A 22628-nucleotide genomic window follows, 5' to 3' on the forward strand; every position below is an offset into this window, starting at 1 on the left:
GATTTGTTTCAAAAAGATGTTTTTGAAATAATACAATATACATAACAGTTCTTTTTATGAAAGCTTGTCTTTTTGTATATGAATGGCTTTGTATGATTTTAAAGCATATACTCTAATATGAAATATGCATGCTTCTGAAGGTTCTGTTACATATGACTCTAAAGAAGAAAAAATCTTCATCTTGAAGTAGTCGATCTTCTTGGAGAGACTTTATGAATGTATGGCCCATCAAGCTTTTTCTTTAGAATAGTATGATTGCATCAAATTTTTGCACTTGATCAAGTTGTCTTCACTCTTCTTAAGTGAAATAACCTTGCATCAAATACACGTTAAATACATGGCATGTCATATTAAGTCATAACATAACATTTCATATATCATCATGTTAAGCATAATCATATCATATTACATCACATATGCATCATCAAAATATAGTTTCTCAACAATATAAATGATTGAATGTATTACAATGTTTGACATGACTATCCATGCTTACTTGAAGTTATTTTTTATTTGATTATGCATTCCATGTGAAATTGTATCATGAAAACATACTTAAAATGAATATATTGTGTGATATATATATATATATATATATATATATATATATATATATATATATATATATATATATATATATATATATATATATATATTACATCAACCATTAATGCATGATAAATTAAATACTTTCTTCATCATAGCATTATTATGATTCTCTTTAAATTGGTTAAGATAATATACATAACATCATAGGACAAAATGGTTGCAAACCATGAATGAATGTACCGTAGGATAGTTGAGAGTGAGGTGTCGCTTTAATATATGGATGGTGTTGACAGTTTTATTGAATTTGCAACGGAAAATGTCAGTACAATGGATCTCACCGGTCGGATCAGGTGCCCCTGCACGATGTGTAAGAACAATCAATTTGTAGAACCTCATGGCGTTAGACATCACCTATACAGGAAGGGTTTTGTTAGTGGTTATCAGAATTGGACACTTCATAGTAAAGAATTTTGGAACAATTTTGATGCACGAGTAGATGTGGTGCACGATAATCCATATGTGGATTTGATATTTGATGTCGCAGGACCAGAACTGGGTTCTGTTATGGGTCCTAGTGATGTACCAATTGGGGTAGAGAAAGAAGCACCAAATGATGCAGCTAGATGATTTTATGACTTACTTAGAGATGCTGATGAGCCACTATGGAATGGTTGTGAGAGTCACACTATCTTGTCTGCAGTTCTTCAGCTACTGAATTTGAAGTCAGAGTATAATTTGAGTCAATCATGTTTTGACCACATGTGCTTTATTGTGAAGAGTATGTTGCCCAAAGATGAGAAATTGCCACAAAATTTTTACCGTGCGAAGGTAATAGTCAACGCTCTAGGTATGGGGTATCAATAGATAGATGCTTATCCAAATCACTGCATGTTGTATTTCAAAGATCAAAAAAATAGCAGATCATGTCCGTCATGTGGGCATCCTCAGTTCAAGTCAAAGATAAGGAGCAATGCTAGCACGAGGTCAAAAGAAGTGACATACAAGTCACTCCGCTACTTCCCTCTCACCCCTAGATTGCAATGACTGTATATATCTTCGAAGATAGCTAACTACATGAGATGACATGCAAATAAAGTTTGACATGATGAAGACATGATCACGCATCCTGTTGACGCGAAAGCTTGGAAGCAATTTGATCGTACTCATCAAACCTTCGCAATGAAAGTGAGAAATGTTAGGCTCAGTTTATGTACAGATGGATTTAATCCATTTGGGGGTAGATCAACCCCATACTCGTGTTGGCCGGTATTTGTTACCCTATACAACCTTCCTCCAAGCTTGTGTATGAAGCGTCAAAATCTTTTCTTGTCTCTATTGATCCCTGGTCCGACGTCTCCGGGCCAAAATCTTTTTTGTATATTTAAGGTCATTGATTGATGAACTGAAAATACTGTGGGATGATGGTGTTCTCACGTACGATGCCAACAAAAAACAAAACTTCAATATGAAGGTTGTTGTTCTATGGATAATTACTGACTTTCCTACATATGGTATGTTATCTGGTTGGAGCACACATGGGAGGTTGACATGTTCGTACTGCATAGAGGATACAAAATCTTTTAGATTGACGCATGAAAGGAAGTTGTGTTGGTTTGATTATCACCATTGATTTTTACCCAGTGACCATCTGTTCCGACGATAAAAGAATACATTCTGAGCAGGCACAACTGAAATAGATGTCCACCTACATGGTTGTCTGGCATAGAAACTTTAAGATAATTTTGATACTTTTCATATGAACTGATAGATGCCCGTAGTGCGATGCCCTTCCTTGGATTTGAGAAGGATCACAATTGAATAAAGAAATCTATATTTTGAGAACTATCATATTGGCGAACCTTATTGATACGACATAATTTGGATGTGATGCATGTGGAGAAAAATGTGTTTGATAATGTGTTCAATACGGTAATGAATGTCAAAGGAAAAATGAAGGATAATCTAAAGGCCCGTATGGATTTAAAACTAATATGTAAAAGACTAGAATTGGAACTCCAAGAGTACAATGGCAAAGTACTGAAACCAAAGGCAAGGTACGTGCTTGGACCAGATCAAGTAAAGCAGGTATGTTAGTGGTTGAGACAATTGAGATTTTCAGATGGATACGTCTCTAACATTGCTTGGACTGTGAAAATAGATGAGGGATAATTATATGGGTTGAAGAGCCATGATTGTCATGTCATTATGCAATGGTTGATTTTCCTAGCATTCCATGATATGTTAGACAAACCTATATGGGGGGTATTATCCAAGTTGAGTCAATTTTTTAGAACATTGTGTGCATCAGAAGTTGTAGTAACTGAGGTAAAGAATCTCGAAGATTCTATCGTCACTATTGTTTGTCAGCTAAAGAAGATATTTCTGCCAGCATTTTTTGATATTATGGAACATGTGATCATACACTTTCCATATGAACTTAGGGTTGGTGGTCCTGTGCAATATCAATAGATGTATCCATTTGAAAGGTATATTTTTCTCTCTAATGCTATTGAGAATTTATTGTATTACGAGATATATATTGTTGACAGATGCATGTTTGACCTAAAAAAAGATTTAGAATAAAGCAAGAGTGGAGGGTTCAATTTGTGACGCCTACACTTTAGAAGAGATTTTAAATTTCTCATCTATATACTTTAAACCTCATATTTCAACATGTTACACTTTCCCACCTTGTAATGATGATGGAGAACAAGTTACTGTGGCTGACAAACTATGAATATTTAAATCACTTGGGAATGCTTTTGGTAGTTGCCGGTTAAGACTGCTGGAAGATCGAGAGCAAGACGCAATACAAATTTATATCATTTTTAATTGCTCAGAGATCGACCCCTACATCGAGTAAGTATACATAATATGTTACACTTAGTTCTCTACATACGTACATGGTTTGGTAATATAATTATTTGTTAAGTGCAGACGATTTGATCTGAAGTTGCGAAGAGAACTTCTACATCTTACTGATTCAGAAGTACAGAAAGAACGTGAAAATAAGTTTGGGGCATGATTGAAAGAGTTGGTAAGGATGATGACATGCATTCTTTTTGTGTAAACAACAATATATTACTTAATTAGTCGTGATTACAGTCATTATTTATGCTTGTAGGTCTGTCATGATGATGTTAATGATCAAGGAATATGTGATCAAAAAATTGATCCAACCAAAGTTTTGCAATGTTACAACGGGTACATCGTAAATGGTTATCGATTCCATACAAAAAACTATGGTGTAAATAAGTTAATGATGAATAGTGGTGTGTGTGTCAATGGTAGCAGTTACGGTGAAAATGAACTTGACTACTACGTTGTTATTGAAGAAATAATGGAGTTGACTTACTTAGGCATAAATAACATGGTAACTTTATTCAAGTGTCATTGGTTTGATCCCGTAGCAACAAGAGTCGACAAAGCCTCAGGCATTGTGGAGGTGAATCATAAATCAATGTTTGGAACATATGAATCATTCATATTAGCATCGCAAGCTCAACAAGTTTAATATACTTTATATCTGAATACAAGGAAGTCAGATAGAAATAAATGGTGGACGGTTTGCAAGGTAAAGTCTAAACTATACTCCGAGTATGATCAGTTACAGGAAGATAAGATTATTGAAGCGGGTGATTACTATCAATCAGATGATATGTATGACTTCTCTTATGGTCACGATGTCACACATGGTCTGTATGTCATATCTCCATTGTTTGATGACACACGTATAGAAGAATGTGATCCAAATGATATATCAAGTGGATGGCCGCTCAATGAAGAAGATGACGAAGAGGAGGAGAAGGAAGAAGAAGAATATGAAAGTCAAATAAGTGATGAAGAAGCATACTTGAGCTAGTGAAATACATCTTGTAATACATACCACATCACTTTCTCATATGCACCATCTATTTTAACATTATATCTTGCATATCATGTTACATTTCATGCATACTTAGCATGTGCATGCACAGTTCATGCATAGTTATAAAACTAATTCATATAAAACCTTTAAATATTTACATTTTATGCATATGTCATGTCCATGCTAAAATCAAGAGTTATGTAACTAATTCAAATAACATTTTTATTTGTTAGAATATGGTTCGTGGAGGTCATAATGGTCGAACACCTAGTGGTTGGGGAACAAGTGTAGGTTGGGGGACAGCATTAGGTAGATGTTTTTGTATTATATTTAAATATAGGCTTTCATTATATTTTTGCTTAGATATTGATATAAAAATTGTTACTTGTTAATCGTCTTTATAGGATCCCAGCTCAGTGATAGTCAGTCTCAGCCTTCGTCTTTACGTAATGTTTCGATAAATATATCATTTAAATAATTATATACTTGATTAGTTTAATTATGCATTGTGTAAATTTCTAACTCATTGTTCTATTTTTAGATGTTTCGTCTGCATATGACCCACCTACACCAGCCACTCATACACATCACGAGACAACGCCGGATGTTGGGTCTTCTCAGTCGACTTATTGAAATAGTATATATCGATAGTCGATCGTAAGTATTTCATTGTCACTTGTTCAATACTTATCTTATAAATAGTGTATATCGATAGTCGATTGTTAATGTATATCAATTCATATGCAGTGCAAGGTTCAAGCCACAAGAAGTAATTCAAGAAATTAGGAGGTCACTAGTTCAGAATCTTACAAGACCGATCGCTCAATGAAAAGAGTACCCGAAGGAGGTGTTGGATAGATTATGGTCCGCATTCATGGTATATAATTGTTTATCATAGCTAATGTGTTTCATATTTAATTTTTTGTTGTAGTCATGTGTACTAACTTTCTGAAATTTTTTATAGACTTCGAATTGCTTCGCGACTGTGAAGGAGGAGCAAGACGCGATGTTAGTGTAGTAGAAGGTGGTTGTTAGTCGATTTGCCGACATGCTTCATAATATGAAGACTGGAGCAATAAAAGCAGCTGGTGGGATAGATGATCCACTGCAGTGGAAGAGTTATGACCCTTCTACTATCAGGTCAGATTATTGGGATGCAATGTGTGATAAGTGGGCGAGCCATGAATTTTAAAAGTGCTCAGCAAAGGCTGCACAAAACTGAGTGAAGATGCCTGATACCCATCTACACATGCGTGGTTCTAGGACTTTTGGGAGCCATCAGAAGAAAATGGTAACTCATCAATATATATTGTCAAAATTATAAGTATTTATGCATACTTTCTAATTGATTTTTTATCATTTAACCTTACAGGAAGCCAAAAAATGAGGCATTGTGCCTTACAAGGATGTATTTGTTGAAACACATAAACGTAAGAGCATGGAAGAGTTCGTATTAGTGAAGGCGAGAGCGACAATGGTATGTATTTATTGTATTAATAAACATTGTAATATACAAGTTACCATGAATTATATTATCATAAATATTATAATTCTTAATTATTAATTCATACAGTAATCATTACTTTGTAGGAGTCATACAAGCAACAAATGGTAGAGCGATATGGCGATGACTCCACACAGCATCCGCATTTTGATCCTGCAGCATGGGTGACTGCAATCGTTGAACCCAAAAAAAGTCATGTGTTTGGGTTTGGGAGTAATATGAACATCACATCAATTGTTGCCTCCTGCAGCCAGGACTCTCAGAGTTCTCCCACCAGCATCAACTCCCACTGTCCGATTGACCCTGCTATTTCTTGGATGGTGTCTGCCAGCTTCTTCAAGACACAATGCGTGACTTTTTATATGAAAACATTTCCAACCTTGATCATAATGAGTTGTGCAACTTTTTTCGGGATAGGAGAACTTCGTCTGCATTCAACATGAGCTCTGGTGCCCGTCAGGTATAAAGTTTCCTGTCATTTACTTCATGCCGTTAGATTTCAAGCTAGTATATGCATGATTGAATACATATATGCATGATTGAATCACTATGAATTTTTTTGACACCTATAGAACACATATATGCATGATTGAATGGCTATACAATTTTTATGACAGCCTTAGGACACATATATGCATGATTGAATCACCATAAAAAAATTTTGATAACCTTAAACAACATATATGTATGATTGAATCACTATAATTCTTATTTGACAACCTTAGAACACATATATGCATGATTCAATCACTATAAAATTTTTTGACACCTTTAGAACACATATATGCATGATTGAATCACTATATAATTTTTATGACAGCCTTAAAACACATATATGCATGATTGAATCACTATAAAAATTTTATGACACTCTTAGAACACATATATGCGTGATTGAATCACTATGATTTTTTTTTTACAACCTTAGAACACATATATGCATGATTGAATCACTATGTATTTTTTTTTATAACCTTACAACACATATATGCATGATCGAATCACTATGAACTTTTATTGACAGCCTTAGAACACATATATGCATGATTGAATCACTATGAAATTTATTGGACAGCCTTAAAAAACATATATGCATGCTTGAATCACTATGACATTTTTTTTACAACCTTAGAACACATATCTGCATGATTGAATCACTATGATTTTTTTTTTGTCAGACTTAGAATACATATATGCATGATTGAATCACTATAAAAAAATTTTGACAACCTTAGAACACATATATGCATGATTGAATCACTATACTTTTTTTTTGACAACCTTAGAACACATATATGCATGATTGAATCACTATGAAATTTTTTTGACAACCTTAGAACACATATAAGCATGATTTCATCACTATGAAATTTTTTTGACAACCTTTAAATTCTGTTAATGTTCTTTACTTTATTGCTAGTCCAACCATGCTACTTTGATTGCCTTAGATTAGGTGCATTGCATATAATTTATTTCATTATATTTTGTTTATCAATACTAGCATTTTGGTTCTCTTGTAGAGGAGCTGATGGAGCGGCAGATCAAGACAATGAAGAGGATGATGCTCTGAATCTTGGCAAAGATTAGCTTCATGTGTTGAATTTTTTTCACGTACTTATTGTTTCAAACGAAACTCTTTGTATATATTTACTTGTAACTAATTAGAACTTGGTGAGGATTATACTGGGTTGTTAAATTCATTTCACTTATAACTTGTGTTAAATTTGTTTCACCTGCTTTGTATATGTATTTTTTATATGTACTTTGTTTTTATACATAGGTTATATAAATTGTATAACGAAAAAAAAAATCTCAATATTTATATTTCAAACAAAATTATTTTATTTTTTTAAAAAATTTTGCGATGGATTAACGATGGATAATATTCATCACTAATATCGGTCGCCAATTTAGCGACATATTAGGGATGAATATTTAACTGTCTCAAAAACTGAATCAGCTAATGTTTTGCGATAGAATGTAATACATCGTTAATTCGTCGTTAAATTGGCGACGGATATTAGAGACAGATACGTATTCGTTGTTAAAATTTGTGACGGATTATCGCCGGATATGTATCTGTTGCAAAACCAAATCAGTGTTTATTTAGCAACGGATCCTGACATTCGTTAATCTGTTGCAAATTAGCGATGGAAGTAGCGATAGATCAGTTTTGTCGCTAATTAGCGACCAAGAAATTACGATAGATGTTATCCATCGCTAATCCATCGTTGATCTGTCGCTAAACAGTTCAGCAACGGATTTACGATAGATTAACGTCGAATAGCCACTACAACAAAGCAGTGGATTAGCGATGACCTCATTTCGTCGTTATTTCCTCACTAATCCGTTGCTAATCGGCTTAGCGACAAAGTAGCGACGGATATCTTACGTCGTGAATTTTTCGACGCTAACTGGCGATGGCATAAATTTGTCGCCACTTCCGTCGCTAATTGCGACGAAATAACGAACGACGGATTCCATCGCAAATCCGTCAGTACTAAACGGCGACCTTGGCTTGGCGACAGATTTACAGTCGTCGCTAAATTATATATATAGTGATGGATATATATGTCGCTAATCCGTCGCAAACAAGAAAAAAAATAAAAAAATATTTGAAAATTAAATATCGAGAACGCTACAATTTATATTTCCTGTACAATTTATATTTCCTGTAAATAAAAAACAAAATACACATAAAATTATATATAAAAGGAAACTAAAACAATTAATCGTTCCACTTTAAAATTAACAAGTTTAATTATTTATAATCAAAAATTACATTTTCGAAACAAAAAAAAATAAAACAAATTCAACACATTAATCTAATCATCGCCAAGATTTTGTGTGTCTTCTTGTTCATTGCCTTGATCTATCCCTTCAGCTCCGCTATGCTGATTATCGCTAGCAACCTACACAAGAAAAGAACAGTCAGTATTGATAAACAAAATATATTGAAATAAATTATACACTATATGTGATTCTATCATGTGCTCATATGTGTTCTAAGGCAGTAAAAAAACTCTATATGTGATTCTATCATGCTCATATATGCTCTAAGGCAGGCAAAAAAATCTATATGTGATTCTATCATGAATGATATATGTTTTAAGGCAGTAAAAAAACTCTATATGTGATTATATCATGCTCATATGTGTTCTAAGGCAGCCAGAAAAACTCTATATGTGATTCTACCATGCTCATATGTGCTCTAAGGCAGGCAAAAAGCTATATATGTGATTTGATCATGCTCATATGTGTTCTAAGGCAGTAAAAAAACTGAATATGTGATTATAGCATGCTCATATGTGTTCTAAGGCAGTCAAAAAAACTTTATATGTGATTCTAACATGCTCATATGTGCTCTAAGGCAGGCAAAGCAAAAAACTTTATATGTGATTCTATCATGAATGATATGTGTTCTAAGGCAGTAAAAAAACTCTATATGTGATTCTAGCATGCTCATATGTATTTTAAGGCAGTCAAAAAACTGAATATGTGATTATAGTATGCTCATATGTGTTCTAAGGCAGTCAAAAACCCGAATATGTTATTATAGCATGCTCATATGTGTTCTAAGGCAGTCAAAAAAACTTTATATGTGATTCTATTATGCTCATATGTGCTCTAAGGCAGGCAAAAAACTTTATATCTGATTATAGCATGCTCATATATGCTCTAAGGCAGGCAAAAAACTCTATATGTGATTCTACTATGCTCATATGTGCTCTAAGGCAGGCAAAAAACTATATATGTGATTCGATCATGCTCATATGTGTTCTAAGGCAGTCAAAAAACTGAATATGTGATTATAGCATGCTCATATGTGTTCTAAGGTAGTCAGAAAAACTCTATATGTGATTCTACCATGCTCATATGTGCTCTAAGGCAGGCAAAAAGCTGTATATGTGATTCTAGCATGCTCATATGTGTTCTACGATAGTCAAAAAACTGAATATGTGATTATAGCATGCTCATATGTGTTCTAAGGCAGTCAAAAAAATTGAATATGTTAAGGCAATCAAAGTTACATGAAATCTAACGACATGCAATATATTGCATGAAACTTTCATACCTGAGAGGGACCTGCAATCGAAGTTCCCCTGTTCAACAAAAAACTATTGAACTCAGCACGGAGAATGTTGGCGACGGTTTCATGGAAGTAGTCACGCATTGTGTCCTTAACGATCTGGCGTACATCATCACCGGAAAGAATAGGATATTGCTTGGAGCTTATGTCGACGGAAGAAGTCTGTGAGCCGTAACTGGAAGAAGCAATAACAGGTGAAGTGTTCATATTACTCCCAAACCCAAACACATGACCCTTTTTGGGTCCACCTGCTGCAGTCACTCATGCTGCAGGATCAAATGATGAATGCTGAGTAGCGTCATCGCCATATCGCTCTACCATCTGTTGCTCATATGCCTCCTACAAAATAATGTTTAAAGTATGCATTAATAATTAATGATAACATTATGATAACTTGCATATTGCAATGATTATTAATAGAATAATTACATATTGTTGTCGTTGTCGCCTTCTCTGATATGAAGTCTCCCGTGGTCTTCCGTTTATGTGTTTCAACAAACACATCCTTATATGGTACAATGCCTCCTTTTCTGCTTCCTGCGAAGTTAAATGATAAAAGATTTAGTTAACAAGTTTGCAACAATACTTATAAAATTAATATTATATATTGATGAGTTACCATTTTCTTCAGGTGGCTCCCAAAAGTCTTAGATCCGTCTGTGTGTAGATGGGCTTCGGGCATTTTCGCTCGATTTTGTGCAGCCTTCACGAAGCAATTTCGAAATGCATCCTCTGCTCACTTGTCGCACATTCCCTCCCAATAATCTCTCCTGATAGTAATAGGGTCATGGCCCTTCCACTGTAGTGGATCATCTATTTTGCCATATGCTTTTTTTGTTGCAGCATGTCTGCAAATCGATTGACAGTCACCCTCTGCCACACCTTCCTTGCATCATGTTCCTCCATCGTAGTCGCAAAGCGATTCAAAGCCTATAGATATTTTCAAAAAGTTAGTAGACATGATTATAAAAAAAATTAAATATGAAACACATTAACTATGACAAACAACTGTATATCGTGAATGAGGACCACAATGAGTCTATCACCTCTTTTGGATACTCTTTCCATTGAGCGATTGGTCCTGGTAGATGTTGAAGAAGTGAATTCCTAATCTCGTGTACTACTTCTTGTGGCTCAAACCTCGTGTTGTATATGAATTGGTACACAGCAAATATCAATATAAAATATTTATAAGATATGCAATAATTGAAAACGAAATACTTACGGTCGATTATCGATATACACTATTCGAATGAGTCTTCTTGTGCCAGACTGAGAAGACCCTGCATCCTGTGTTGGCTCCTGACTTGTGTGATCAACTGGTGTAGGTGAGTTGTGTACAGGCGAAACATCATCTGTAAAAAAATACGTTAGAAATTCTCAGAATGCGCATTTCAACTAATCAAGCATCCAATTAGTTAAATGATATACCTATCACAGGAGTCCGTGAAGATGAAGGTTGGGCATGGCTACTACTGGATGAATGACCATTGTAACCTCTACGAACCATATTCTAACAAATAACAAATGTCATACAATACATTCAAATAATTTGCATCAAGTATTATAATACATTCAAGTCATTCACATCAAGTATTACAATACATTCAAGTCATTCATATCAAGTATTGCAATGCATTCAAATCATTCACATCAAGTATTGCAATGCATTCAAATCATTCGCATTAAGTATTACAATACATTCAAATAATTCAAATCATTTACATCAAGTATTGCAATACAACTCATTCATTCACATCAAGTATTACAATACATTCAAATCATTCACATCAAGTATTGCAATGCATTCAAATCATTTGTATCAAGTACTACAATACATTTAAATAATTCAAATCATTCACATCAAGTATTGCAATACAACTCATTCATTTGCATCAAGTATTACAATACATTCAAATAATTTAAATCATTCACATCAAGTATTACAATGCATTCAAATCATTCGTATCAAGTATTACAATACATTCAAATAATTCAAATCATTCACATCAAGTATTGCAATACAACTCATTCATTCACATCAAGTATTACAATACATTCAAATCATTCACATCAAGTATTGCAATGCATTCAAATAGAGATTTGTATTACAAGATTTTGCTCACTAGCTTGAGAATTCTTCCTCGTCACTTATTTGACTTTCTTCTTCTTCTTCTTCTTCTTCTTCTTCTTCTTCTTCTTCTTCTTCTTCTTCTTTGTTTACCCATCCACTTGGTATATCATTTGGATCACATTTTTCTATGAATGTTTCATCGGCCAATTGAGATATGACATGCATATCATGCGCAACATCGTGACCATAAGAGAAATCATAGATATCATCCTACGGTACATTCATTCACGGTTTGCAGTCATTTTCGTATAATGTTACGAATAATAACCTAACCAGTTAAAAGAGAACCATCAGAATGCTATGATGAAGAAAATATCAAATTTATCATGCAATATATGATGTCATACAATAACAAGAATTATGATGCATGCATTAATAACTTAATATTTTCATGTGCAAACTATTAATGACATGATACATTCATTTGAAGTATGCTTTCATTATACAATTTCACATGGAAGCTATAATCAAATTGAAAGTAACTACATGCAAGCATGGATACAATTACATCAAACATTGCAATACATCGAAATCATTCATATCGAACAAATGTCAAACATGTACCTGCAGCAAACACACTTCAATATTCCACTAACTACTACCATGCCTAGCATGAAATCCGTACTCCAAAAATAAGAATACTTCTATTCTCATACATTAAAATCATGCTCAGCATGATCTCCGAACTCCAACAAAGCAGCCCTAGATATCAACAACTAAGTGAGTGTGTGAACAATAAAGTGTTACATCCAATAAATTAAATAACATGTGATGCGCTTGCATCACTTACTCACCACGAGTATTTACCCGATTTGCATTGTTTTTCTCACTTACTTACCACGGGTGGCTGAGCACAAGCGGGTTCCATTGAGAAATCTGCAAAAAACACTGTTTTAAAATGAAGTCACCACTTGCCGAAAAAAAAAACCGAGGCAAATGAAAACATCTTGCATAAGCCTTGAGAAGCCCAGCACCCAATGACCTACCGAAACGCATGGGGTTGACCCCCTGCCGGAATTTTAGAAATTACCTACACATCTTCGGGCGGCGGTGGAAGGCTGACGAGGATCGGCAGCCGGTGGACGGTGGGGGCCGGAGAGAGGCCGATGGGACAGATAGGGCGGCGGGAGGGAGAGGGCGGCGAGAGGGAGAGGGCGGCGGGCGGGAGCGGGAGCAGCGAAAGAAGAAAAGAAAAAGAAGGCTGGGATTAGAGGTTATGCGACATTTAGCGATGGCTTAGCGACAGATTAATTCTGTCGCTAAGCCGCCGTAAATCAAAACACGAAAATGGTGATGGAATATATTTTGTCGCCAATTTCATCGCTAAATCGCGACAGAATATTTTTCGTCGCAAAAGACGTCGCTAAATGGTGCGTCCATTACGACAAAATATTCTCTCGCAAAATCCGACGGGATATATTTTGTCGCTATTTTCGTAAATTTCATTGATTATAGCGACGGATGTGTTTCTCTCGTTAATTCGTCGCTAACTAGCGACGGAATAATTTCGTCGCTAAATTCTGTTGCTAATCACCTATTTTCTTGTAGTGAGCGTCCGTCGCTAATCCACATAATTCTTGTGGTGGCTTAATACCAGCAAACATATTTGGTTAGTAAACATATTTTAGTTTCCCTATATATATATATATATATATATATATATATATATATATATATATATATATATATATATATATATATATATATATTGAATGGGAAGTGCATACACCTCTTCCTTTGCCGAAGGGCCCAGACCTGTGATAAATCTAGGCCAGACCCAACACCATTGTCGCCAAATACCAAACATCAATTGCCTCCCTCTGCCAGGAGCCCACCCACACAGCACGACTTACCTTGCCAGGACTGCAGTCGGGTCTGCACACGATCTAAGACCGACGACCACAGCGAAGCGCAAACCATTTTGTCATCCAGCGGTAAGTCGCATTCATGAAGGATATGGGGCTAAAGGATGAAATGTCCATCGCGTTTGCCACCTTCGGAAGAAGTATCATCTCAGATCTACCAAAAAACCTTAGCAAGTTTGCATTGTAATAACAATCAATGAAAAGCATGAATAAATCAGAATTGACCTGATCCCAAAATCAGAATTGTAATAACACCACTTGGTTACACTTTTAAGAATGCAATCTTATCACTAAATCAGCAACCAGTTCCGAGAAACTTCACACAAAGTGTAACGCTACCATGGGTTAGACCTCACAAGAGATACATCAAACTATACTACTAACTAGAGGTGCAGAAGGTAGATGAATGGATAACGGACTTAACCGGCTGCCAGTCATGTCTTGGTGACTACATTTACCGGTGTCTTAAAAAATACACTAATTACAAGGACTTCGGGTGGTGTATGTTCGCCCCCGATGATTCACTGAATCCCACGTCTGTGTTCGGGCATCTGAATGAGCACCACGTATACAAGCACATGGGGCTCGTATTCCCGTGTATGTTGACATCACTTAGCATTGGAGTCTAGTGTGGTTGCAAAGACTTAAGTACCCTTTCTTGCTATTCTTCTCATAAAGCGATGGTTTGAGAAAATGACAAAAATGCCCTTCATTAAAAAAAGAAAAAACAAACAGTTCAAAAAAAAGGACAAACATGTCCTCCATCTAGAAAGTCAAGAATGATGTTGACTCTTCAAAGTCTACCCAGCGAAACGAACCTTAATCGTTTCGCCGATGGTAATCCGGCGAAACGATGGTGAGCCGACGATCCAATGGTGAGCCGGCGTTCCGATGGTCATCCGACGAAACAAACCTGAGCCATCAAAAATGTTTGTTTGAACATTTCATCGTCATCTTATTTTTCTTCCTTCTTCGTAAAACACTATAAAACCCTCTTTCTCTCTAAAGAAGAAATCAAGGGAGGTAAAGAGTTCCCCCTGGAGAAGGCCATGAACATCAACCCTCTCGCTCTCTCTCCCTTCTCTCTCTACTTCTGTGCACATCCAACAGACGATCTTACATTGCTCCATCAAACACCGACTCACCTGCACACTGATTGTAGCATCGTTCAACTTGATGAGTTGTGGAGCCTGATTCATAGTTTTTGCTCTTACAGGAGGGGGTTTGGGGGCTCCTCCTTGCGTGGGTAACATCATTCAACTTGATGTGTTGTGGAGCTTGATTTAGAGTTTTTGCCCTTACAGGAGGGGGGTCCGGGGGCTCCCCCCCGGCGCGGATCCCACCACCTCTTGGTTCAATTTTTTTTGGGCCTTCCAACAACGATTTGTAGTATTATCGGGATTTCCTACAGCGATCTGTAGTATTTTCGGGTCTCCAACGAAACACTATAGCGATTTGTAGTGTCTTCCGCAAATCACTATAGTGATTTGTAGTGTTATTCAGTAAGCAAATTCCTGTAAATCGCTACCCGAATTAGGACCAACTTGTCAGGGTCATATCTCCCTAACCGGAGGTCATATTTCAAATCCGTAAAAAGTGGTGTCTTTGTTATTGAGTCTAGTTTATTTCTGTAAATTTTCAATGATTTCTATTGTAATTTCATTCCCCATTTTAACTAAAAACCAGACCCCTATTATTCTATGTTATTTGAGTTGCACAACACCATTCTCGCTTGACATCCACATCTTGATTCTAGCATGCTCCTTGTTAGATTTTCCATTGATTTCTTCCAACCTTGCTTGGAACAAAAATATATCTTTCTCACCACGATACCCTGTGCATTTTTTTACCACGACACCCGGGACCCGTGCCGGGAGGAGCCCCCGGACCCCCCTCCTGTAAGGGCAAAAACTCTAAATCAGGCTCTACAACGAATCAAGTTGAATGATGCTACCCATGCTAGGAGGAGCCCCCAAACCCTCCTCCTATAAAGGAAAAAACTCTAAATCAAGCTCCACAATGAATTAAGTTAAACGATGCTATCCACGCTGGGAGGAGCCCCCAAACCCTCCTCTTATAAGGGCAAAAACTCTGAATCAGACTCCACAACTCATCAAGTTGAATGATGCTACCCACGCTAGGAGGAACCCTCAGACCCCCCTTTCTGTAAGGGTAAAAACTCTGAATCAGACTCCACAACTCTTCAAGTTGAATGATGCTACCCACGTTGGGAGGAGCCCCAGACCCCTCTCCTGTAAGGGTAAAAACTCTAAATCAGGATCTACAACTCATTTAGTTGAATGATGCTACCCACGCTGGGAGGAGCCCTCAAACCCTCCTCCTGGAAGGGTAAAAACTCTGAATCAGGTTCCACAACTGTCAATGTGCAGGTCAGTCGGTGCTTGATGGAGCAATGTAGGATCTTTTGCTGGATGTGCACAGAAGCAGAAAGAGAAGGGAGAGAGAGAGTGAGAGGGTTGATGTTCATGGCCTCCTCCAGGGGAGATTTCTTTCTCGGATAATTCTGCAGTGCAGAGACTGAGTCCTAAATAATCATCTTCGGGGCACTTAAGTCTTTACAACCACTCATTTTCAAGAATCGTCATTTTTTTTTGCACCAATGGAGGAGAGAGTACTTATTAAGTCTTTGCAATCGCATCAAACTCCAATGCTAATTAATGCTGACAAACATGGGGATACGAGACGCACATGCTTACATATGTGGTGCTCTTTGGGACCCCCGAAGATGAGATGTAGCTAACTCCCCTGTTCTGGGGGGGGACATATAACCTGCTCTCATGCTACTATATGCGGTGTGGTGTGGTGACCTGCTTGACAGCCATCGATCTTGGCATTTCTCGATATGGATGTGGTGTTCATCTCAAGAAATGTTGAGATACATGGTCAACGATGCATGTCAAGTTTGCAGCAGCAGTGCATATATCAATTACTAATAGGTGGCGCTTTTAAATTATAACTGTCGGTATAGGTACATTGATGTGGTACAGGCCCATGTCAAGATCTAACAAACACTGGATCTCAAATACGAAGCTAGCTCAAAATTCAGATCGTTTCTTTGCGAGATAAAAGGGAAAGGGGGGAGGAACTGAGATCTGTCCCAGAGAGGTTTGATGACCTCAAACCCAATCAGATCCCTCGGATCTTGAGATCCAAGGGGTATCAAACGCACCCCTAAATGGTCACATAGTGTCCCTCGGATCTTGAGATCAGGTGCAATGTGATTACACATTTTTTGTGTGCTGCTGCATCTAAATCACCCACCTGGGCTCCACAGATGACACTGTATCCGAAAGATGGTGAGTGATCAGGTGCAGCGAATAATGTGCGCAATCACGTCGCACATGATCTTCCCTCCATGCTAGTTCCCATGAGAGTTGCCTCATGCTATCTTATGCCTTCTACCGACGTGTACTAAACAATTCACTGGCTAAATTGATCTCGGGATCGAACCACTCGGCCATCATCAACCGCGGATCAGCACACGTGTGTGTGTGTGGAGGGAGGGGGGGGGGGGGGGGGGGGGACACGGAGTCTTGGTAGGAACTAAGGTGGTGAATAGATTCCAGCGCAAGAAAGACAAGAAGAAAGAACCCCCGAGTCTTGCTCCTGTACTGTTTCTTCTTTTTTCAAATTGTTCATATTTTAATGCTGTCCTGCTTTTTTCTTTTGTGCAGTACACCCCGTCTGTATAGGATTTGGCTGTCACTTCCCTTGCTATAAGCTTCCAACACCATCGTCTCTCTCTTTGTTTCATCTTTCTCCCACCCACCGGAAATTACAACACAGTCATGGGAAGGGCTCCCTGCTGTGATAAAGCCAACGTCAAGAAAGGGCCATGGTCTCCTGAGGAGGATAACATGCTCAGAGAGTTTATCCAACAGCATGGTACCGGAGGAAACTGGATCGCCTTGCCACAGAAGATTGGTGAGTTGCCATAAACCGAATTAGGCAAATTTCCAAATCAGCACCTCCCCATCGATCTGCCATGAGATACATGGTCTCACTCTGTTTTCATGAAAATCTTTTTATACATCAATGAACAAAATGCTCGCTGTCTAGCGAAGCTTCATTTCAATGTATTATTGCTCAAACTAATTAAATCTTAAGACATTTGCTAATTAGATCTCAATTAACTAAAAAAAATACCAAACGAAATACTAGTTGTATCAGTGCTTTCAGATGCCTCTTTATCATGTTATTGCGTTTATACAACCTTATATCAAAGAACAAAGTGGCCTTTGTCTGTATTTGACTCTCATGTAATGTTTTCCATATATCAATGAATAAGAGGGAGAGGTCAGAGGTGAGACCAAACCTAGAAAAAAAGAAAGGAAAAACTGATCAAGCACGTTGTTCTTTATTGATGAAGCATAATAGATATGACGATAAGAAATTATTTCTTTCATTGTAGGGATTAAGAGATGCGGGAAGAGTTGCAGACTGAGATGGCTGAATTATCTCAGACCCAACATCAGGCATGGTGGTTTCTCAGAGGAGGAAGACAACATTATTTGTAGACTTTATGCAAGCATTGGAAGCAGGTAGTTTACGTCAATCTAGATGAGTTCCAACTCTTTTTGTTATCATTTATGTTAAATGGTGATGGTGAATTTTCTTCCATGACTATCTCTCTCATCCTTGTCATTTACATGTATGCATATTTCTTATGGGCATGGTCAGGTGGTCTATAATTGCATCCCAATTGCCCGGGAGAACTGATAACGACATCAAGAATTATTGGAACACCAAGCTGAAGAAGAAGCTACTGAATAAAAGAAAGGAGCAACTACAAGCTGTGAATTTGCCACCTACCAATCATGAAAATAGACATCAAAACTCTTATTGGTCTCAACCATCTCCACCATCCATCACATGTCAAAGCCAAGATCCAACTTTGAACCAACAATATTCAATCAAGGCATTGCTAAAAATGGTTGAAGCAAATGTTTCAGATGTTGATGAATGTGACAAGACAAGAATCCTTGGACAACAACAGCTCTACTCATCTTACACCACAGGCAATAATAGCACCAGTGACCATGGTAGTCTGAACAATGATTTTTGCTTCACCGAAGCCTCTAGCTCTATCAATGATGTGGATCATGACTCGCCAATGATGAACCAATATCAACTGGAGAGCACCACGAGCAACATGTTTGAGGAAGGGTCTTCTGTTGGTCTTCCTGTTAACAACATACAAGTGCTTGAAGGAATGAACTCTCTGCAAGGACTATTAAACACTAACTTGTCCGACCTCGATTCATCTATTTTCTGTGCATCTAATTTTCCTCTTCCATCTCAGCAACAAGGGTTTGTACCACCTTCCATCTTAGAACCAAATTACTAGGTGTCATAGCTTTTTGATATGGATTGGCTGTGTACATGAGTGATGTAAATTTTACAGTGGAGATGGAAGCCGTGGAAAACCAGATTAATAACTTTAGAATTCTTGTGTTCGGTTTATTCTTTCATTTCAGTTGTGTGTTTTGACTGGTTTGTGTCAAGGTTGGTTCTTTTTCTTTGACTTAAAAACTCTATTGTTTTGGTTGATGTTTCTTTTTTGTTCGAGCAAGGATTGAAGAATGATATATGCTTTCTCCTCAAAGTTTTTTTGTCTTCTCCAATTTGATGGGATTTCTGAGGATGAAATGTTGGAAAAAATCGTGTGGGCCTACATATGTACAATCACATGTTATGTATTGTCTAAAGTTTAGGCCCATATTATGTGATTTAATACGATTGAGCCATGTAATATCCCATATGGTATGGTCTTTGACCTCTTATGCCTTTATCTGTCAATTTTTTATTTTATGATGGATTAAATTGAAAATATACTCTCAGGTTTTTACAATTAGGTTATGATCCCCAAACTATATATAGTGGCCTTCTCAGGCTCTCCATCAACATCAAGAGTAATCAGACCCTCTCGTAAGGTTTGTGAAAAGATCTACCAAAGTACCAATGAATTCAGGTATGCTTCCGCATAAAGTTTTGTTTCTATTCTTTTCAATGATTTAGCACGAACAAGATTAATGATCTATTTAGTTTTTCAGTGGATTCAAAATTCAACAATTAGTATCAGAGTACCTTGTTTCTGTTAAATCGTTGAAAAATATGATTTTGCCATTGTATATTTTGTTTTGTGGGTGATCGGGATCCCATCAAGCTTTGTTTTTCCCTTTCGATCATCGGTATGAGCGTCCGTTAAATAAAAAAATTATTGCTATAGCCGGCGATGTTGTTTAGGGTTTTGTCGAAATAGGTGATCCACCATGGGGGTGGCATACCCCTCCAGTTACTGCAGGCCACCGGTGATTTTTTACGGCGCAGGCACCATCGGGTGCCTGCACAGTTTTCACGGGAAGGAGACGACCAGACAATTGTTCGGTCACTCACCGGCTTAGGTGAGGGACCGGATCCCCCTTCCTCTTCTTCTTTTCCTGGTTGGCGACTGAGCACGAAAGGAGGAGGGCTGAATGCCCTCCTCACGCCATTTGACTGCGCAATGGATGGAAGGGAGGGTCGTTCGGCTCTCCCCTCTCTTGGTTCACCAAACAGGAGACCACCGGACAGAAGGGAGAGCCAATCGGCCCTCCCCTCCTTTTCGATTGTCTTATGGCAAAGGGGTCGCAAGACGACGGGCGATGGTTCTCGCCTGCTCAGAACACCGAACGGGCGCTCGCCTCTTTTAGATCGTGGGACGGTGGAGGCAGACCCCTGGGTGTTTTTGGGTTCTGCGACAACTCATGGCCAGATTCGGCCATCGTCGGGGTCGACGGCATTTAGAGCCAGATTTGTCCATTGCCGAACACCTTGGGGTCGATGGCATTCAGGGCCAGATTCGGCCATGGCCAGACGTTTTGAGGCCGGCAAAAAATGGCACCCTATTCAGGCTCGGCTTGTGATAGTCGAGGTCGGTTTAGGCTTTAGTCAATCTGCTGACCCGGGGTACTTCGGCCCTCAGCCGATGCATCAACCAGGGGCCAATTTGACCTTTAGCCGAGGCTAGGCCGACTTAAATTTTATTTGGATCAGAAGGTAGCTGACCCAGTTCGATCCCCATTTGGTTGCGGGGACTGAACCCAGTCATGTGGTATCACTACGTGGGTCGGATCTGTTTAGACCTGACCCATGGCTGAGGGTCTGCACTCGGTTGTGGTGTTGTGGATCTGACCTATGATGCGTTAGGCATGATTTGACCCACTGATGGGTCTGACCCAATCCCATAGGCCGGACCCTTGCAAGTGCCTCGTAATAATAAAAAAATTTATATGGATTTTATTATTAAATTAAGGGACGTTATGTATGCATTATGGGTCACTTTAGAGGGTTGACTTGAGTTACTTTTTCAGCCCTATATGGATTATGATCATGTTTTCTTTTTGTCCATATGTATATGTTGATGTATTTGAACCATGGTATTCTTTTTAGAACAAGGGTCCGATATTCTAATCAAGTTGATTGAAATAATATGTTACCAAAGTAACCTCTCTTGTGTAGATTAATTCGTTTGGAATATTGAAATATTTATATATTTGAGGTTCATGTGAATAGTGATCTTCCTAAAGGAAGATTACTATTGGCCGAGCCCAAATATATATTTTTCAGTAATAAATATGAGACAATTGTATGATTTTTTACGTGAATAACGAGTCGGTCCAAAGAAAGACTTGTTGTTTGACAGGATTAATTGTCCATATTTGATTACTGTAATGAGAGAAACACTTACAAGTTGTTATTTCTGTCTAAAGACTAAATGTCAATGTTGTGTTGGGTATCTTGTGATGGGGTTTACTATAGTTTAAATATGTTATTTTATGTTAAAATACATGTAAAATATATGTAAATTGTGAGCTTGTTTGTTCTTGATTCAGTTAATACTTTTGCTTCTACGATATCTGCAAACATAAATTCGATCATTGTTTTAAGTGGTTAACTTCAAAAACTAGAAAGAGAACGTTATGATTGTTATCGGATCTATGGATTTAGATTTTGCACTTTGAGATGATCAACCACCTGCTCTTACAGATAGGAGTTTTGTTGAGGATAAAAGAAACTCTGAGTTGTGGGATCGATCCAATCGCACGAGTCTTATGATCATGAAACATGCAATTCTTGAATCCTTCAGGGATACTATGTCTGAAGAGGTTAATGTCAAAGCATTCCTTAAGAAAATTGAAAAGTGTTTTACTAAAAACGAAGAGGCTGAGACAAGCACTCTTCTTTCGAGTCTTTTTTTAATGCGGTATAAAGGTAAATAGAACATTAGAGAGTACATTATGAAAATATCTTATCTTGCTTCGAAACTAAAGGCACTTAAGTTAAAGTTGTTTGAGGACTTACTCATGTACTTGGTTTTGATATCTCTTCATGCACAATACAACTAATTTAATTTCAGTTATTGTAACGACCCCAACTCATCCCCTTTGAAAATGAGGAATTTTTTTATTTTTTTTAAACAGTGCGGAAAACTTCCCAGAGACCCGGGGTCCTCACAGTTCCAATTCAAACTGGATAGCCACAAACTACAAAAGAACTTGCAATTAACATCCATAATCTAACCAATACCTTTAATCATGAATTAAGAACTAGTCTCA

General features: G+C 37.5%; 1 protein-coding gene across 1 annotated transcript; it reads left to right on the top strand.

Annotated features, from left to right (window-relative positions):
* The first annotated feature begins 17819 nt into the window (after positions 1-17819).
* LOC149834820 (transcription factor RAX1-like) lies at positions 17820-19378 on the top strand. The gene is made up of 3 exons (XM_090009460.1): positions 17820-17955; positions 18443-18572; positions 18712-19378. The coding sequence occupies exons 1-3, from the start codon at positions 17820-17822 to the stop codon at positions 19376-19378; spliced, it is 933 nt and encodes a 310-aa protein (XP_089865586.1).
* Positions 19379-22628: the final 3250 nt, after the last annotated feature.

The sequence above is a fragment of the Nuphar pumila genome, chromosome 6 (assembly GCF_984573655.1).
Source record: "Nuphar pumila chromosome 6, dmNupPumi1.hap1.1, whole genome shotgun sequence".
NCBI classification, from domain to species: domain Eukaryota; kingdom Viridiplantae; phylum Streptophyta; class Magnoliopsida; order Nymphaeales; family Nymphaeaceae; genus Nuphar; species Nuphar pumila.